Below are 16,026 nucleotides of genomic sequence, written 5' to 3'. Positions count from 1 at the left end.
GGGACTTGGCTGTGCAGCCAAATATTTACTCAGATAGAAATAATCAACTCTAAACTCTGGATTTGTGTGTGTGCTCGCTCGTGCGTCTGTGTGTGTGAAACCTTTACGACTGCCTAAAGATGAGGGAAGCACATGGTAATTGAGAAGCGTCGAGGCACAGCACTAATCAGGCTTTTAATTGTCTTTCTCATGTGGGAAATCTCTTCATGGCTCGACGTGATACGGCAAAGCCATCTCTGCTCCTGTCTGCCCTCCCCCTGTCTCCATCTGGGCTGAGAACCTCCAATGCACAAGCAAGAATCGATTTCTATCGATCGAGGATAACATATGTTTATTATATTTAGAGGGTGCCTATAGAGAACAGGATTATCCATTTTACAAGTAACAAGGAGGGGGCTGGAGGTAAATAGACAAGACGTCTGCACATTTCTGTGGACATATTGGTTTAAAAATAATAATAACTTCAACCTTGGAAAAAGTTATTGTTGTGGTACAGCTTTGCCAGCCAGAGCAGGTAATTGATATTGGCAAAGAGAAATCTGTCAACAGACTGGCACAGTAAACATTTGCCAAATCAGACATGTACAATACCACTCTAGCAGACAGATCCCCTCCACCTCTCTGTCTCTCCCACTACTGTCTTTGTTGGTTTAAATTCTTCATGGAAACATGGCAGATAATTTTCAAGACAAAGCAACGAAACAATGAGTGAGTAAATAAATTCATAAAAAATGTAAAATATGCATCAGTCCCAACTCTTCGGTGATTATTCAACGAGACACCAAATGAAGAGACTGTTGCAGACTGATCAAGGTTAAAAAGGAGTAGTGAGATTAGAGAGGAGGAAAGTCCATCAATGGATCTCTTGACCTCTCTCTTTACATCTTTCAGAGTTCATTACTTAGAGAGGTGCTTACTAGCTCGTCTGAAAGGACTCTTTGAATCTCATCTCCCTCTCATCTCATCTGGCGGTGTGCTGATCCAGATGGGACATCCTTTTCCATCCAGACCCTTCACGAACTAAACCACGTCAGATGAAGCATCGCTCCTCTTTCATGTTTATCTCACGCCTCTATTTATGCCCCTTGCTTGTGAGCTGCGGTGCTGTACGGAGCACATGGCTCCAGGGGGGGGAGAACATGGAGACAAGCACGTTTCTGGCAGGTGTTTGCAAATATTCCTGGATGACTTCACCGAGAGCCCCATTATAGTCAGCCAGTGACACAGTCTGTCTGTGTGATGTGCGCATGTGTGTGGGCTAGTACACATAATCCCTCATTCAGACACACACAAACACAAATCTTTTTGCGGCCAACCTCCTGTGAAGCTTAGGGGAGCTAGTTGGCTGTCGCCTTTTGTTCTGGAGAATCCCGTGTACACCTTGGTAGTGCAGCGACATGGTGTTGGCGCCTCTATACTTGGTGGAAGAGCAAGATGTCACAAGCTACCTTCTGGCATGCCGCGCGCTGGTGTGTCTGGCCAGCGGCGTCACCACCCCACCCTGGGCGGGGAGAGAGGTGGCCGTGAGCCGCGGAGCAGGAGCTCCCCACGGTGGTCACGACGAGAGTTACACTCTCCACATGGAGACATGAGTCATGGCTAGTTTCACACACTTGGAAATATACTTACCTGCAAAATATTCAAAGACCTAACTCGAATGGAACAAAAGTGGAATTTGTTATATATATATATATATATATATATGTACATATATTAATTAATAAAAGGACAACACAATAACTGGCAGTTTTAAGATGTTTATTTAAAAAATAAAATAGAAAAAAATATACCGGTACATAAAAATGTTCAAAACAAAAGCCGGGCAGTGGGTCCCTCTGGCCACTGTTAGCTCAGCGGCCATTTTGACATTACTGCTCAGATGAATTGGCCAGGACATAGAGGGTCTGCCACTTCTCAAAATGGCAGCCTACAGTTTAAAATCACTCATTGGGTTGCAATGGGGGTTTTACATTGCATCTACATGTACAAGTTGAATAGTCAATGTCTCAGTGACCCAAAGTCATTCCCCCTCCTCACCATACATCACACCACACACACACGTGGACAGGTGAAAACAACGCTGCATGATGCTGCCAAGCTCGGTTTCACCTGTCGACGTTTGTCAGTTTAGAGCAAAGATCTGAGACAGGAGAACAGACAGATGCTTTGGAACGACACACACACACACACACACACACACACACACACACACACACACACACACACACACACACACACACACACACACACAACAAAGTTAAATCCATACAGACTTGTGGGTACTGCATGTCAGTCTGAACCCGTGTTGAGTGTCAGGCAGCTCTGCCCCTCTGCAGACCTCCCTCAGGGACAAACTGCAGCTCTTCTTGCTGCTATCATCCAGGATTCCCTTTCCACAGGGTTAGGGACTGCAGCCACTCTCCCACGAGACGTGGCCTGCCAGACAGGTTCAGGGTATAAAACAAGGATGACCCCCCCTTGACACCAACACCAATTGTGTTCAGTCACCACCCCCACCCCCCCCCCCCCCCTCCCCTAATGGACCACGGCAAGACTTCAGAGTTGATCCGATGACCTCGGACCAGCTTTCTAAAAAGCAACTTGTTAAAAGTCGAGCCCATGCCCGCCGAGGTCCGCTTTTTCTATTTGTCGGGTCAAAGTTGCCGCGGTAACACTTGTCGACGAGTTCGAGACGAAGTGTCGACGCTGGGGGTGAAAGGGGTCAAGGTTCAGGAGGGGAAAGAGACCGTCACCACCTCCTAAGTGCAAAACAGAGTGCCAGTCGCTCTCTGCGTGCATCGTCTTTTTGCTGTCAGGGGTTCAAGCCCTGGTGCCAGCTGTCCCAGCACCCCCCCCCCCCCTTCTCTCTCCCAAACAGGACTGAAGGGCCCACCACGGACACATCACTACAAACCAGGGGGCCGATGACACACACACACGCAACTTGACTTTTGGATGAAAACAAATTCAAATAAACACACATTGAGGGCTTGCATACGATAGACAGGGAGGTTTGATGTTTTACCAATGACCAATTAGCCAATGGCCTTAGGTTCGGTCCATCGAGTGGTTGTCATTGGAAATGACACGGGAGCTGGGAGGCGACACACTAAAGGAGAACCCATTTGCATAGTAATAAGAGGGATGTATGGATGGCTCTGGGACAAGGCCCTGTGGCCCGGTGGCCCTGTGGCCGCGTGCTGGCGTCCCATCCCTTGCTTGACGTAAACACACACGACAGGCATTGCGCCAAAACACAAACAAAAAAAAAGACCGTGACAATTAGCGGAAGTACCTGGCAATCAAAGAGAGACGACATTCCGGAATGGAATCAAAAAGTCCTACTTTCCCTTAACTCCAGGGTTGGGTTCCGGAAGCCAGCGCACCCCCCCACCCCCACCCCCCTCCACCCCAGATGGGCGGAGGACTCCTTGAGAGCACCTAGTGTTGGTCTGCACTGATTCACAGTTCTGAGAAGGAAACCGCAAACTGATTCCTAGAAGAGAACCCCCCCCCCCCCCCCCACCCCCCCAACACACACTGGGTATGTAAGGGGAGTAGACTGCCTCTTCTTCCCTCCCCTCTAGTCTGGGAGCTGTCTGAGTTCCGGTCTGTTTGGCTGTCCCTTCATTCAACGCTCCAAACCTCCCTAGACCACACCGTAAAATAGAGGTTTGTAGTTTTTTTTTTTGTGACAAAAGAAAAACTCAAATAAGACCCGTCTGTTCTCACACACTCAACAACAGCAGCAGCATGCTAGAGTATTCAACCCACTCAACGCACAAGTACGCTGAGAGGACACGGGCACACGCACACGGGTGCGTCGACACGGACGATTAAAACCACAAATCGGTGTAGGGTTCTGACAGTAGGCTCAACAGTCGACTGTAGCGCTAGCGCCCTCTGGTGAGCCTGGCATGGGACTACAGACGCGGGCCTGCCATCATCCAGGCTGCATCGTGTCTCGAGGGCTCCACGGGCCACAAGACCTTGACTCGTGACAGAACGGCTTTCTCTTCCCTCTGCCAGGGCTACTTCTACTGTGCTGACGCTAGAAAAGTAATTAAGGGACATGGTTTTATGGGGTAGAGACAACTTTCTGCTCTTATCTCACACAGACACACACACACACAGACAGGCATGCTGCCTGGGTAAAGGTTCTGTAAACTCTGAAGAAATTAAAAACTCTACAAAAATAAAATGACCATATTAAAAACAAAATCCTTTACACATACATACAATTAAATAAACATGAACTTTAGGAAAGAAGAAGAAAAAAAAACTAAAACATTATTGCACAAATAAGAAACTGTTTGTTCACTGGGGGAGATCAACTAAGTAGAAAAGCAGGCAGCTTAGCTGCAGGGGTCAAGGACAAGCTGCCATCACCCTGACAACGCCACCCCATAATACAGCGGAAATATAGTATTCCCACAAGACACTGAACTTTGCCACTCCAACCTGGCAATTACATCACCACTATGCCCCCCCCCCAAATGGTGAATGAAAACACAGAACGCAAAAAAACACAAAAAGTAAAAGCTGCGTTCACAAGTCACTGCCGTTCAGGCCTGTTGCTTTGTAAAAACATGCAGAGATGGCGAGGCAGAGAGCGAGAAGAAAGCAGGATGAGAGAGAGAGAGACAGAGAGAGAGACAGATGGGTTCGAGGCCGTAGTGGTGAGTTCTCTGCTGGTCTGGTTTTACTCCCCTGGTCGGGGGCGTTCTTGTTCAGGAGGAACAGCAGGGGGCGTGGTTACGTCAATGGAACCTCTCAGTCCACGAGGGTGGAGAGGAGGAGGAGTGCTGTCTGTCTATCTGCTGAGGCTAACAGGAAGGCTGTCTCGTTTCCTGCGACGCCACGAGTTGCGGTTGTACTGCGTGTGAGCGTACGCGTGGCCGCGGTTCACCAGGACAGGGCTGCTGATCACGGCTGGGTTGTGGAAGCTCTTCATGGGGAACTTGGGGCCGTTCTGGAGAGAGACGGAAGGGGAAGACAACAGGTTGGTCTGTTTACCACTGAAGAAAACGACATCCAAAAACGGTTCAATGCAAATGAATGTTTTTTCGTCTTAACGCGAAAGAACGTTTTAACGGAAGGATAGAAAAGAAAGGTAGAGAAGAAGAAATGTGAGGTATGTGTGTGTGTGTACACCAGTGACTTGTACTACGAAGCAGTATTTGGAGTTAGCGAGGTAACTTCACGATAAACCCTGGGTTTTCAGTGTCACAACAGTGGTTCACTTCTTACCAGGCGAGATCATAAAACAAACTGATTACAGCACTGAAGCCTTATTCCTTACCTGTTGACCTTATCCAATGAGCTTATAAGTAAGCCTATATACCGGTTTGAATTATGTTTTGGATTTGTTCTTTACTCGCTCAAAAGACAGCTTTATAACACCGTGGTGCAGCTGAAATAATATGGCTAAAATGGGCTTACATGCCATAAGAATACACGTAAGTAACATTCATTTAATGGAATATACAATTGTAATTAGAGCCTAATAGTGCCTTAAGGATGGGGCAGATATATGGGTAAGCCTATCAACTTTGGCAGTTATTCAATAGCTTTCCTTCCTTTGATCTGCTTTGAGCCTGAATTATATAGAAACATCATTCATATTTATGAATACTATAGTTTGCTCATCGTGTGTTATATATGCAGCTCTGGAAAACTTAATATTTGCCATTAACAGTAAGGTCCAAACCACCGTCCCTTTCACATGAATATGCTCCTGGCTTGAGGGAAACAAGTTGATAACCACCGCCGTGACACCGCTTAGCTGAGCTTAGTGAAGCCAGTTAACTAGGATACATCCCGGGCATGTTGAACGTGCTTCGTACTACAGGCCCCCAGAGTCAAACAGACACAGACAGAGAGAAACAGAGATGAGAAAGAGAGAGAGCGAGAGAGAGAGCGAGAGAGAGCGGGCAGGAGAGAGCGAGAGAGAGCGAGCAGGAGAGAGCGAGAGAAAGAGCGAGAGAGAGCGTGAGAGCGAGAGAGAGAGAAAGAGAGAGAAACAGAGATAAGAGAGAGAGACAGATTCTCCCTGTGGCGCCGTCGGCGTACAGCTGTCGCCCGCCTACCTTTTGTGCGTGGCTGGGGTGGGGGCTGGGCAGAGTCTGGGGGCTGGAGGGGGCGGGGGCGGGGGGAGGCATGAGGTAGAAGGGAGGGGGCCCCGTGTCTATACACACCTGTCTGCCAGGCAGGGGGTGCATGGCCAGGCCACCGGGCAGGGACACACGCGCCTGTCCGGACGCCAAAACACCCGTCAGAACTCAACAGGACCCCCCCCCCCCCCCCAAGTACACAACACATCACAACAAACTGTGACCTCGACAAACTCCTAAACTGGATGGAACTTTATCAGAAATGCTCCTACGCCTGAATGTACTTAAAACGTACCCTTTTCTCAAGTTTTAAATTGTTAATTGAATTGTCTGCTCTCGTTATTGCATATTATGCTTCACAAATGCAATTTTACTGTACTGTAACGCGTCGAGAGCAAGAAAGGTGCATTACAAATAAAATGGCTGATTGTGATTAAACCTCTTGCTAAAAAAAACAAAAACAAATGGCTCCATGTCCTGCAAATAGAGCGAGCCAGTGTGGAAGCTCACCTGTGAACCAGGGTGTATGATGAGGTGGTGGGTGCCCATGCCAGGCTTGGCTGTGGCCAGGGTGAGGCCCGGGGGCAGGGCCATGCCCAGCGCCTGGCACTGGAACAGAGACAGGGCCGGGGGAGGGAGCGGACACGGCGTCGAATCAGAGTCCTGGGGAGGGCAGAGAGGGGGAGGGGTTAGAGAGGGGGAGGGGTTAGAGAGGGGGAGGGGTTAGAGAGCTCCTGTGGTAGCGCGTGTCCCTGTGGTGTTGAGAGGTGTGTGGGTTCATGGGCATGCGTGCGTGCATTGTGCGTGTCCACGCATGTGTGTGAATGTCTGTATACATGTACCGGAGCGTGTATGTGTGTGTGTGTGTGTGTGTGTGTGTGCGAGCGTCCTCACGTTGTCGGAGCCAGACAGGGAGGAGACGGAGGAGGCTGAGGAGTGCTGCTGGGGGCTGGACAGGGACATGGGGGAGTCAACGCTGGGGGGGGACACAGAGTCCCTGTGCTGCTCCTCCCCGCCCGGCACGGCCCCGGGCTCCCGCTCACACACGCTCTCCTTGGGAAGGGCCCCTGCAGGGGGGGGGGGGGGGGACATGGGACAAGTCAGAGGCAGGAGACACAAGACGCCACTTTGCAGGCCGAGTCAGACACGAATAAACTAAATATTCATTTAGAATGACAGTTGTCTTACAGTTTCAAATTTGCACAAATCGAAAATACCTCAATTGTTTTTACTTGCACACTGTACCAGAGTGACAGACCTGGTGTGCAAAAGCTCAGAAATAACTGGCTTCAAATGTGAAATGTCGCGCCCGGCCTGCAAAAGTGACGAGCACGTCCAGCACCTCCACAAGTGGAGAGATGTTGTGATTGTAAAGGCAGTGTGTGTGTGTGTGTGGGGCATTACCCCTGCTCTCCATCCGTGCTTGGTGCCTGCCCCCCCACTTCTTGATGATCCACTCCCTGTAGTCAATCACTTCCTGTGTCACCTTGATTATCCTCCCCAATGTGCTGTTTGTACAGAGAAGAGCGAGAGACGCCGTGGAGGGAAGCATTAAAGTGTGACACCGCGTTCGAAAGGAAGCCAGTTTGAAAAACACATGGTGACATCCCGTTTGCTGGCGGGACCCTACCTCTCCACGTCCTTGTTGGGGTAGGAGCGCGCCAGGGGGGACACGGCGTGGCTCAGGGTGATGTAGGCGTAGTCGAACACCTGCTTCACCTGCATGGCCCCGTAGGAACTCCGGCCCACGTCGTTACCTACATCACACACACACACGGAACCCAGTTAAAACCATGGCCCCTCGCATATTTACCAACACACACACACACTCTCTCTCACACACACCTGGGAGCAGGGGGTCCTCTATGCACAGCATGGAGGGCCGGTTCCCGTTGGCCATGGCCTTCATCAGCTCCTCCTTGGCCAGGTAGGCCCCTCCGCTCCGGATGCGGATCCCCGTCTTCAGGTAGTTGAACTGGCGGCCGTACAGCTCCAAGAACTCGATCAGCAGGATGCCCAGGTTTATGTTGGGGTTCCGGGCGTCGATGCGAGGATGGAGCTGAGAGAGAGAGAGAGTAGGGGGAGAGAGGGAGACGGAGACAGAGTAGAAGGAGAGACCGTCAGAATACCCCAATGAAATACCCGACCAGACAGGAGCACAATTGAGACTGCTGTCACACTGCTGTCACACGTCTGTCACACGTCTGTCACACGTCTGACACGCTGCCGTCACGCTACAATCACCAGACCCCAGCACACCGTCCCCAGCACACCGTCCCCAGCACACCACCCCCGGAACACTCCGACCTCGACGCCATCCACCCGACTCCTGCACACAGGCCAAAAATCTACCTGTCTAAACCTGCTGCGAGGCCTTCTAAACAGTGGACCAGTGAAGCTATGGAGAACCTTCGAACTGTCAAGCCCCAGTCTGGGGGCCGAGGACAGAGGCTGGGACGTCAGCCCTCAGCTGGTGGGAGGAGGACTGCGCAGCATCACGCCACAGGGGGTCGTTGGAACGACGACAGACCCCGCTTTACAGCTGAACACAGCTCATGTTGATGAAGGAGGAAGCGCTTAGGAGCGGGGACAAGCCTTGGTATTAAAAAGAGTTTAAACGGGATAAGCGGGGCAGCGCGAGAGGCTACACGACTGCACTCTGGAAAACCAACAACAGCACTTCAGCACTTCTCAGGAGAACCACTTGGTTTTCTTGTCTGGAAGCTAACTCAGACAGATGACCATCTACAAACAGACTACAGCCCCCCCCCCCGCCTCCCCCCAAACACTCCACTAATGACTTGCGCACGGCCAACGACCTCACTCTCTTCCACTGTCGATTTGAAAGACAACGGGGGCAGTGCTGACACGTCCCCCCCCACCCCCTCCCCCCCAGCGTCTCCCTCAGCTCCTCCTCCCCCACCTCCGCAGGGGACCGGGGCCCCAACGGCCCCCCCTTAAGGACCCCCTTCCTCCTGCCCTACCACAGAGACACTCCATCCTGGGGAGGGACGCTGGTGTGCTGTCCAAGAGGCAGCCTGCTTCACTACGGTGCACTTCAACACCACTGCCATGATTGGGGGGTTAGATGGCTGAGCGGTTAGGAGTCGGGTTATTAATCAGAAGGTTGCTGGTTCGATTCCCGGCCGTGCAAAATGACGTTGTGTCCTTGGGCAAGGCACTTCACCCTACTTGCCTCGGGGAGAATGTCCCTGTACTTACTGTAAGTCACTCTGGCTAAGAGCGTCTGCTAAATGACCAAATGTAAATCATCATCCTCCCCCCCCTCCTCCCAAGGAACAAGGGCGGGCGTCGTCCGCAGCCCGTCATCCCTCCAGGGGCCCTGAGGGTGGGAGGAGGGTAACGACCCCCCTCCCTTCCTGGACAGGAAGTCTGGGAACCCCTCCCCCTTAGGGAGAGGGCTCCCAGGGAGAAGGCCCGGGACCCCTATTGACACCGACTGGCATCTCACTTATTCGGATCACACTTTTTTCATATCTTCTTGTGTTGATTTGTCACTTACGTCACTGTATTTTGCGCTTGTGTTTTTTTTCTCTTGCACTGTGTTTTCATGGTTTATTGTATTACTGTTCATCATCAGACCAAAGCAAAGCCCTTGGATGTGAAAAACCTACTTAGCAATAAACCTTCTTCTGAACCTAACACACTGTCCTAGAATCCACAGTAGACTGTTTCTCCCTCTGCATCAGGCAAATGATATTATACTGTTGATATTATTGTTGAAGGTTGGAGGTGTGTGTAGAAAATAAGCTAACTAAGAGTGGATCCGCTTCTGTGTGTGTTACACCCGCAAATGTGTGTGTGTGTACCTGCAAGAAGCTGATGACCATGAGGATGAGGCTGTAGGAGCTGATGCCTCCAGTGAACACCTCGTTCAGGTCCCTCTGGAGCAGGAACTGCTTCAACACAAAGATGAGGTAGGGCAGAACGGGGTATCTCTGGAGGAGAGGAGAGAAAGAGACAGAGAGAGAGAATGACTACCAATGAATCCAGTGCACATATTTAACGTTGCGGTTTAACCCCCCAGACGGAACGCCCCCGATCCCAGCTCTGGCACCGGGGATGGAGGGGACCCGGGTGGAGGCGTGGGGATGGAGGGGACCCGGGTGGAGGCGTGGGGATGGAGGGATGGAGGGGACCCGGGTGGAGGCGTGGGGATGGAGGGGACCCGGGTGGAGGCGTGGGGATGGAGGGGACCCGGGTGGAGGCGTGGGGATGGAGGGGACCCGGGTGGAGGCGTGGGGATGGAGGGGACCCGGGTGGAGGCGTGGGGATGGAGGGGACCCGGGTGGAGGCGTGGGGATGGAGGGGACCCGGGTGGGGAGAGCTGGGCCTCAGTCTTCAGGTCAAACACTGGGCCTCTGAGGCTTTGCCCGCTTCTACACTGGCTCACTTGAAAAGCGAAGGGCACGGCGACACACTGGATGCACAAATCTGTGACGACACTGCAGTGAATCAGTCGCATGCGTTTCGTGTATTTGGTTAAGACGTGCTTGTTCAAGTGTCGTGTTTGCGTGGTATGCTGCGTGTTATGGAAGTCTCTGTTCGCGGAAGACTACCAGTCATCTTCATTTTTCAAGGCATAAGCCTAGTTCTGACAGCAGTCAATGTTAAAGAGAGACCATCTGACCGAGATTTGTTACTCCTGCACTGTAATGTTCTTTTTTCTCTTTTTTTCCCGCCGTGCCTGGTAGCTGGGATGTGGTTACTTAGTGATGTGGCCAGTAAATACATACCGTTCCTTGACTCTGGCTACCAAAATACTGTTAGAACTTGTGCGCCTCTGATCCTAGAACTTTCCTGCCTACACCATCTGTACGTGGCTTAGGATAAAAGCCTTGGCTATATGAATTGAAATGGAAAATTGTTGGGGGGGGGGGGGGGAAGCCTTTTTTTGGTTCTCAAGCCAGAGCTTCACGCTGGGGAGCAGCCTACCAATCTCCTCTCCTCCCCTGACTCTGCACCAACTGACTGTTGACCTTCACAAGCGTGGGTACGAGTTGGGCCGCGCGGCGCCGCCGCAAGCTAGCGACTACCTTGGGAGCTCGGCGGAGCTGCCGTGTTGTCTTGGCATTATCAACTCCTCTTCCGCTGGCACCTGCCTCCCCTTGGAAGAATGCCAAGGTGCGACGCTCAATTCCAAGTTGTCATTTGGACAAATATGCACTTAAAAAAAAAACGGGTTTTATCGTATATCCACCGCACTCCAGGACATTTATGAGGGCTGTCTTGAACGGCGAAAGGCCAACATTCAAGTGACAGGCTTGACACCGAGGTGCTCGGAACTCTTTCGACGTAAACACGTCAGTAGCACGGTCAGCTCAAAATTCACAGAACAGAAGTGGGCTCCCGGAGACAAAGGGCTAACTAATGAACATGACGTCTCTACATGTCCCTACTGACAGGCAGGGCCTGCTCTTCTATAACCAACAAGTCCAGTCCTCCACTCACTCATGGAGACCAGCCATGTCTTAGGAGGTCAGACAGGGACGCGTTAAGGAGAGCCCAGCGAGGGCGGAGGAGACCCCCAGGCTCACCTTCACGTAGTCTTTGATGAAGCGAGCGGCCTTGACGCCCGTCTCCACGTTGAAGCTGATGTCCACCTTCACCTCAGTCTCCTGATCCGTCAGCTTGATGATGGGCACCTGCGTGAAGGGGAGATACACGTCAACGCACGGGCGGCGTGCTGCGAGCACGAGACCCCAGCCTCGTCCTGTTGGGACGGCCCACGCATCCCTCACTGGGGCCTCCTGTCAAACGGCCTGGTGGCGAGGGTTCCCACACTTTTTAAAATGTTTATAGTGAGCACTAGCAGGCTTTACAGAAGCTCACAGACAACAATTCAAAAGAGAGCGGCGCTCGACGCGTGAACACTTGTCAAACTGTGCTGTTGCAGTGATGGCAGACGCCGCCGTCTCTCGACCTTCTCTAAAAGACACATCACAGCATTTCCAATTTCTATTCTCGCACAAAAGTTATAGACGCAAGCGCCTTCAGGGACCCACGTCGCACGACACACACCACACCACGCTGCTCACCGTAGCCTTGTCCAGGACCTTGATGGACAGGGGATCCGCCACTTTGTGTTTGCGGAGGGCCTGCTCGAGCTCCTGCAACGGGGGGCGGCCCCACTTCCCAAACACCACCAGGTCGATGTCGCTGCGGCAACACAAAAAGCACGACGGCGTGGTCATTGGGCGGGTCGTTATTGGATGGCGTGGGGCGAGCGTCTCAAAATGGACGCGGCTGTCGCCTTACCTTGTCGGGAGGTAGAGCCCGGTGCTAAAGCTGCCAAATATCTGCACCTGTACACACAGAGAGAGAGCTCTTTCAATGTGCAACTAAACACCTGGTCACATGAATGAGTAGCCTAAGTACTGTGGGGTGCATTCATGTCAAAATGAATACTTGCAGCATGACATATGTTGAGTGCATGTGTGTGTTCCTACATCAGCGGAGGGCCACAGCTCTTTGATGACCGCTTCTATCCTGTTCACCACCTCCTTCCTCATGGCCGCCTCCTCCGGACGAGGAGACATGAAGTTGTAGAAGTCCACCACCTCCTCATGGAGTCTGGGGGGGGGGGGGGGGGGGGTCACACAGGAGCAGACGTGAGGGAGAAAACAAACACACCCCGACACACAAATCACTTTCAGAACCATGGATCATCAATCACATATCAGACGGAAACTCCCACAATAAAAGAAATTAGGGGCAAGGTCTATTGAACTGTCAGCCTTATCGCTGGTAAATCTCTGTGTGTGTCATTAAACAGAGAAATGTTTACAGTTATGACCTGTCAAATGTGTAGGGCTGAATTAGGGAGCAGCTAGTTATCTGGCCCATGGGTTCCCAGACAAGTTTGCACTTCCAACAGGTATGTCAATACCTAACACACTGTGTGTACGTTATGGTTTTAAATGATTCTATTGATTTGAGTACATTTCTAGCCTATACCAGGCTGTATGTATATTTTGTATTGTGCCTGTTCCATGTGGTTGTTTCCTTAATAAAGTTATTGTCGTGTACAGGAACACTGCTAGAGATCAAACTAGCGCTGGACACAGGGAGCCTGTCTGAGTCAAAACTACAGGGTAGCTAATAGGTTTGCCAGGATGCTATGAAAGACAGCTGCCTTGCTAAATTCATTAGTCGAATCATTATTACTATTTGGATAATGTTTGCACAATAAAAAATGATTTACCAGCTGACAGTAAGGATTAGTTGTGAAAGGGGAAATGCCACTAGGCGCGATGGTGCCCCTTGAGGCCAGGACATGTATTGCTCCGTTAATTCAAATATTTCATACATTTTTGTAATTGGATAGAGAGCTGACAATGCATTCAAGCGAAAATGGTTACAGTATCGTCACTTGGTACAACTCCTGCGGTGACTTGGAAGAGTCAAAGTTGCTAGCTGCTAGCTAGGAAAGGAACAAACCTACTGGTTATACAGTGTGATACGAACAGTTGCTACCAAATTGACTTTCCTGACCAGCACTAAATTCTTGCGCTGAGAATTCCCAGGGGGGGGGGGGGGGGGGGGGGGGGGGGGTGCAACCAAACATCACAAATATCACAAGTTCATGCAACACATCTGCAGCTTCATCTAAAATACATTTAAAAGGTGCTCTGTTGAGAGTAGCTACCACGGTTTTAGTTTTGATTGATCATCACTGAGTTAGCTTTAGCTACAAGTCTAACGATTCAAAGATTTTGCTAGAAGGTCAATGCAACGAAAGCTACTCATCGGCATTTAACTCATTTTTGCTTGTAACTTGGCTTGCCAGATAGCGTTAGCCCTAGCTAGCTTGACCCGACAATTTGCATAGATCAAATTTAAATAGTGTGTTGAGGATGGCACTATTTACTATGTTATTTAGCAGTACATTGTTCAGGACAGGGTACAGTAGCGAACCAACCATATTTTGTTAACCATACATTCCACAAGTTTTCCCAATTTTAAATGTGTCCATTTATCTGGTGTCTAGATAGCGGCTTGCTAATTAGCAGTAGAAGCTAGTCAATTGCTGTAGCTGGCCAGCTTGCACAATTAGCCTAGCTTAGCATGCGAGTCACTGCGTGCCCGGCATTATTATCGAGCAACAATCTATAATAAATGTCATTTTCTAAGCCCTCATCTTGCTGGAGTAGTCCTTTACAATAACACAAATTACTGCTGATTGAAATGGTAACCCAAGATGACACTTCCTCACCACGAGTTGTACGATTCGACCAAAAAATTTAGAGTTACCCGTACTTAGCGTAAATGATCATGATTAGTTAGCATGCATCATACAAAGCAACGTATCTATAATCTTACCCATTGACACCTGGGTTGTATTTCCTCGTCTTCCAAGGGGTCCCCGTGCTCAGAAAATTGCCATTAGTGCAGTTAGAAAGCAGGTAATTCATCCCATAGGTGCTCGCCTTATTGTCACTTTTCCTTCGGCTTGGATGGTGATTGTGGTAATTTAGGGGTGCAGATGGCTGAATTGGGTGACTCTTCACACAATTTTGTTGAAAATTGTACTGTGGATGTTCCTGAAGATGACGATTATGGTACTGGTGGTTAACATTATTATGCATGCTGTCACTAAAGCTAAAGAACAGATTGACACCTCCAGCATTTTTATTCATGTTTCCCATTACATTTCCACCACTAGTCCTCCCCAAAGAGCAATTCGAAGATGGGCTGTCCGTTCCAGATTCTAGCGAAGACGAAGATGAGACTGATCTCGTCTTCTGAGGCATTTTTCCCTCTCCTAAATCTGCCGTGACTCTGTTGCCGTCTGCTTTCGACAGGTTCACAGAGTTCGGTACGTTTCCGTTCGAGAGTGATATTCCAAGAGGAGAAAATGCAGTGCCGTTAGTAATACTGCCGTTCGCAGTACTATGATGGCTGCTGTTTAAACTAGTACCAGCGTTACTGCTGCTGCAAATGCTTTTCCTTGATGCTACGGTCGCAACATTTTTAAAAACATCCAAAGCCGGAGAATTCACGCATAGATTATGGTTCTGATTGTAATGTTGACCGGATTGTGTCGATACTCCCTGAGAAGTCTCCCAAACGTGCATCCATAAGGCGTTCGCAGGTCCTTTCTGTTCGGGCTGAATCCAAGATACCCTCGGATCCATTCAACTTCTCTTTTGGCAGCCCTTTCCAAGCAAAAGCAAATCAATGTGCCAGTTAAAATTACGCAATTGCCCGGACCGAAGTAAATTTTCTAATGAACTGGGTTACAAAAATAAAGAGAAATTCTAAACGCCGAACCGAATTGGGACCATTGATAAAGTGGCCCTTTTCACACCGCTAGCGGAAAACTGCTAGCAGATTCCTACGGGAATTCAATATGGCGTAGTCTCTTCAAACCGAAGCAGCATGCGCATGTGTGTAGGATTTTAAGCAGTGAACACACCTCCGTCCACCGCCCACTCTCATCCTTCACTCTTCAGTTACCAAATTTTTTGACTAAATATTTAAGTCTAATTTGACAATGCTATTTTCCACGACACAGTGTTTACCATTACTGAAAACTGGATAGGCAAGTCCAATTAATGAGCACGTTCAAGACCATACACGTTCAAATAACAATACAATACCAAAAGAAAATAAAAATGCATAATTGCTGCACCTTTGATTCACACAACTGTAGACATATTTATCGCTATTCGCTAATATTTTCACCACAGCATGAACTACTGGCCCTTAAGTAAGACTTGAGATTGGCAGGACAATGTATAGGTAGGGCTAGTAAATCTAATTCAAATATAATTTATTTAGAAACAGTAGGCAGAGGAATTAGATAGGTATATAGACCTTTCTTCGGGAACTGTAAGTTTTTTGCATCACATGCAATAAAAAAAAGTCCTCCGCACCATAGACTTTATAG

The 16,026-nt window shown here is 49.7% G+C and overlaps 1 protein-coding gene across 2 annotated transcripts; it reads right to left on the bottom strand.

The window, feature by feature from the left end:
* Positions 1–1,741: 1,741 nt before the first annotated feature.
* On the bottom strand, positions 1,742–15,489 carry tent4a (terminal nucleotidyltransferase 4A). 2 transcript variants are annotated; one of them, XM_047019416.1, is made up of 13 exons: positions 14,457–15,489; positions 12,584–12,707; positions 12,393–12,439; positions 12,173–12,293; positions 11,672–11,779; positions 9,944–10,072; positions 7,959–8,172; positions 7,744–7,870; positions 7,518–7,621; positions 7,008–7,180; positions 6,624–6,776; positions 6,090–6,251; positions 1,742–4,972 (listed from the first exon to the last, which is right to left on the bottom strand). In XM_047019416.1, the coding sequence occupies exons 1-13, from the start codon at positions 15,269–15,271 to the stop codon at positions 4,814–4,816; spliced, it is 2,436 nt and encodes an 811-aa protein (XP_046875372.1). In that variant the 5' UTR covers positions 15,272–15,489; the 3' UTR covers positions 1,742–4,813. The 2 variants fall into 2 exon arrangements, with proteins under 2 accessions (XP_046875372.1, XP_046875373.1); XM_047019417.1 differs by having other exon boundaries at positions 6,198–6,251.
* Positions 15,490–16,026: the final 537 nt, after the last annotated feature.

The sequence above is a fragment of the Hypomesus transpacificus genome, chromosome 4 (assembly GCF_021917145.1).
Source record: "Hypomesus transpacificus isolate Combined female chromosome 4, fHypTra1, whole genome shotgun sequence".
In the NCBI taxonomy this organism is placed as follows: domain Eukaryota; kingdom Metazoa; phylum Chordata; class Actinopteri; order Osmeriformes; family Osmeridae; genus Hypomesus; species Hypomesus transpacificus.
This window is presented reverse-complemented; position numbering and strand designations above follow the sequence as displayed.

Bases quoted from the DNA above. Each gene is read 5' to 3' on its own strand.
- tent4a (XM_047019416.1), bottom strand. From the start codon at position 15,271: ATGGATCCGAGGGTATCTTGGATTCAGCCCGAACAGAAAGGACCTGCG. The intron at 12,440-12,583 runs GTAGGAACACAC...CTGTGTGTACAG, and splicing joins AGCTGTGGCCCTCCGCTGAT to GTGCAGATATTTGGCAGCTT. The intron at 7,622-7,743 runs GTAGGGTCCCGC...CTGTACAAACAG, and splicing joins CCCAACAAGGACGTGGAGAG to CACATTGGGGAGGATAATCA.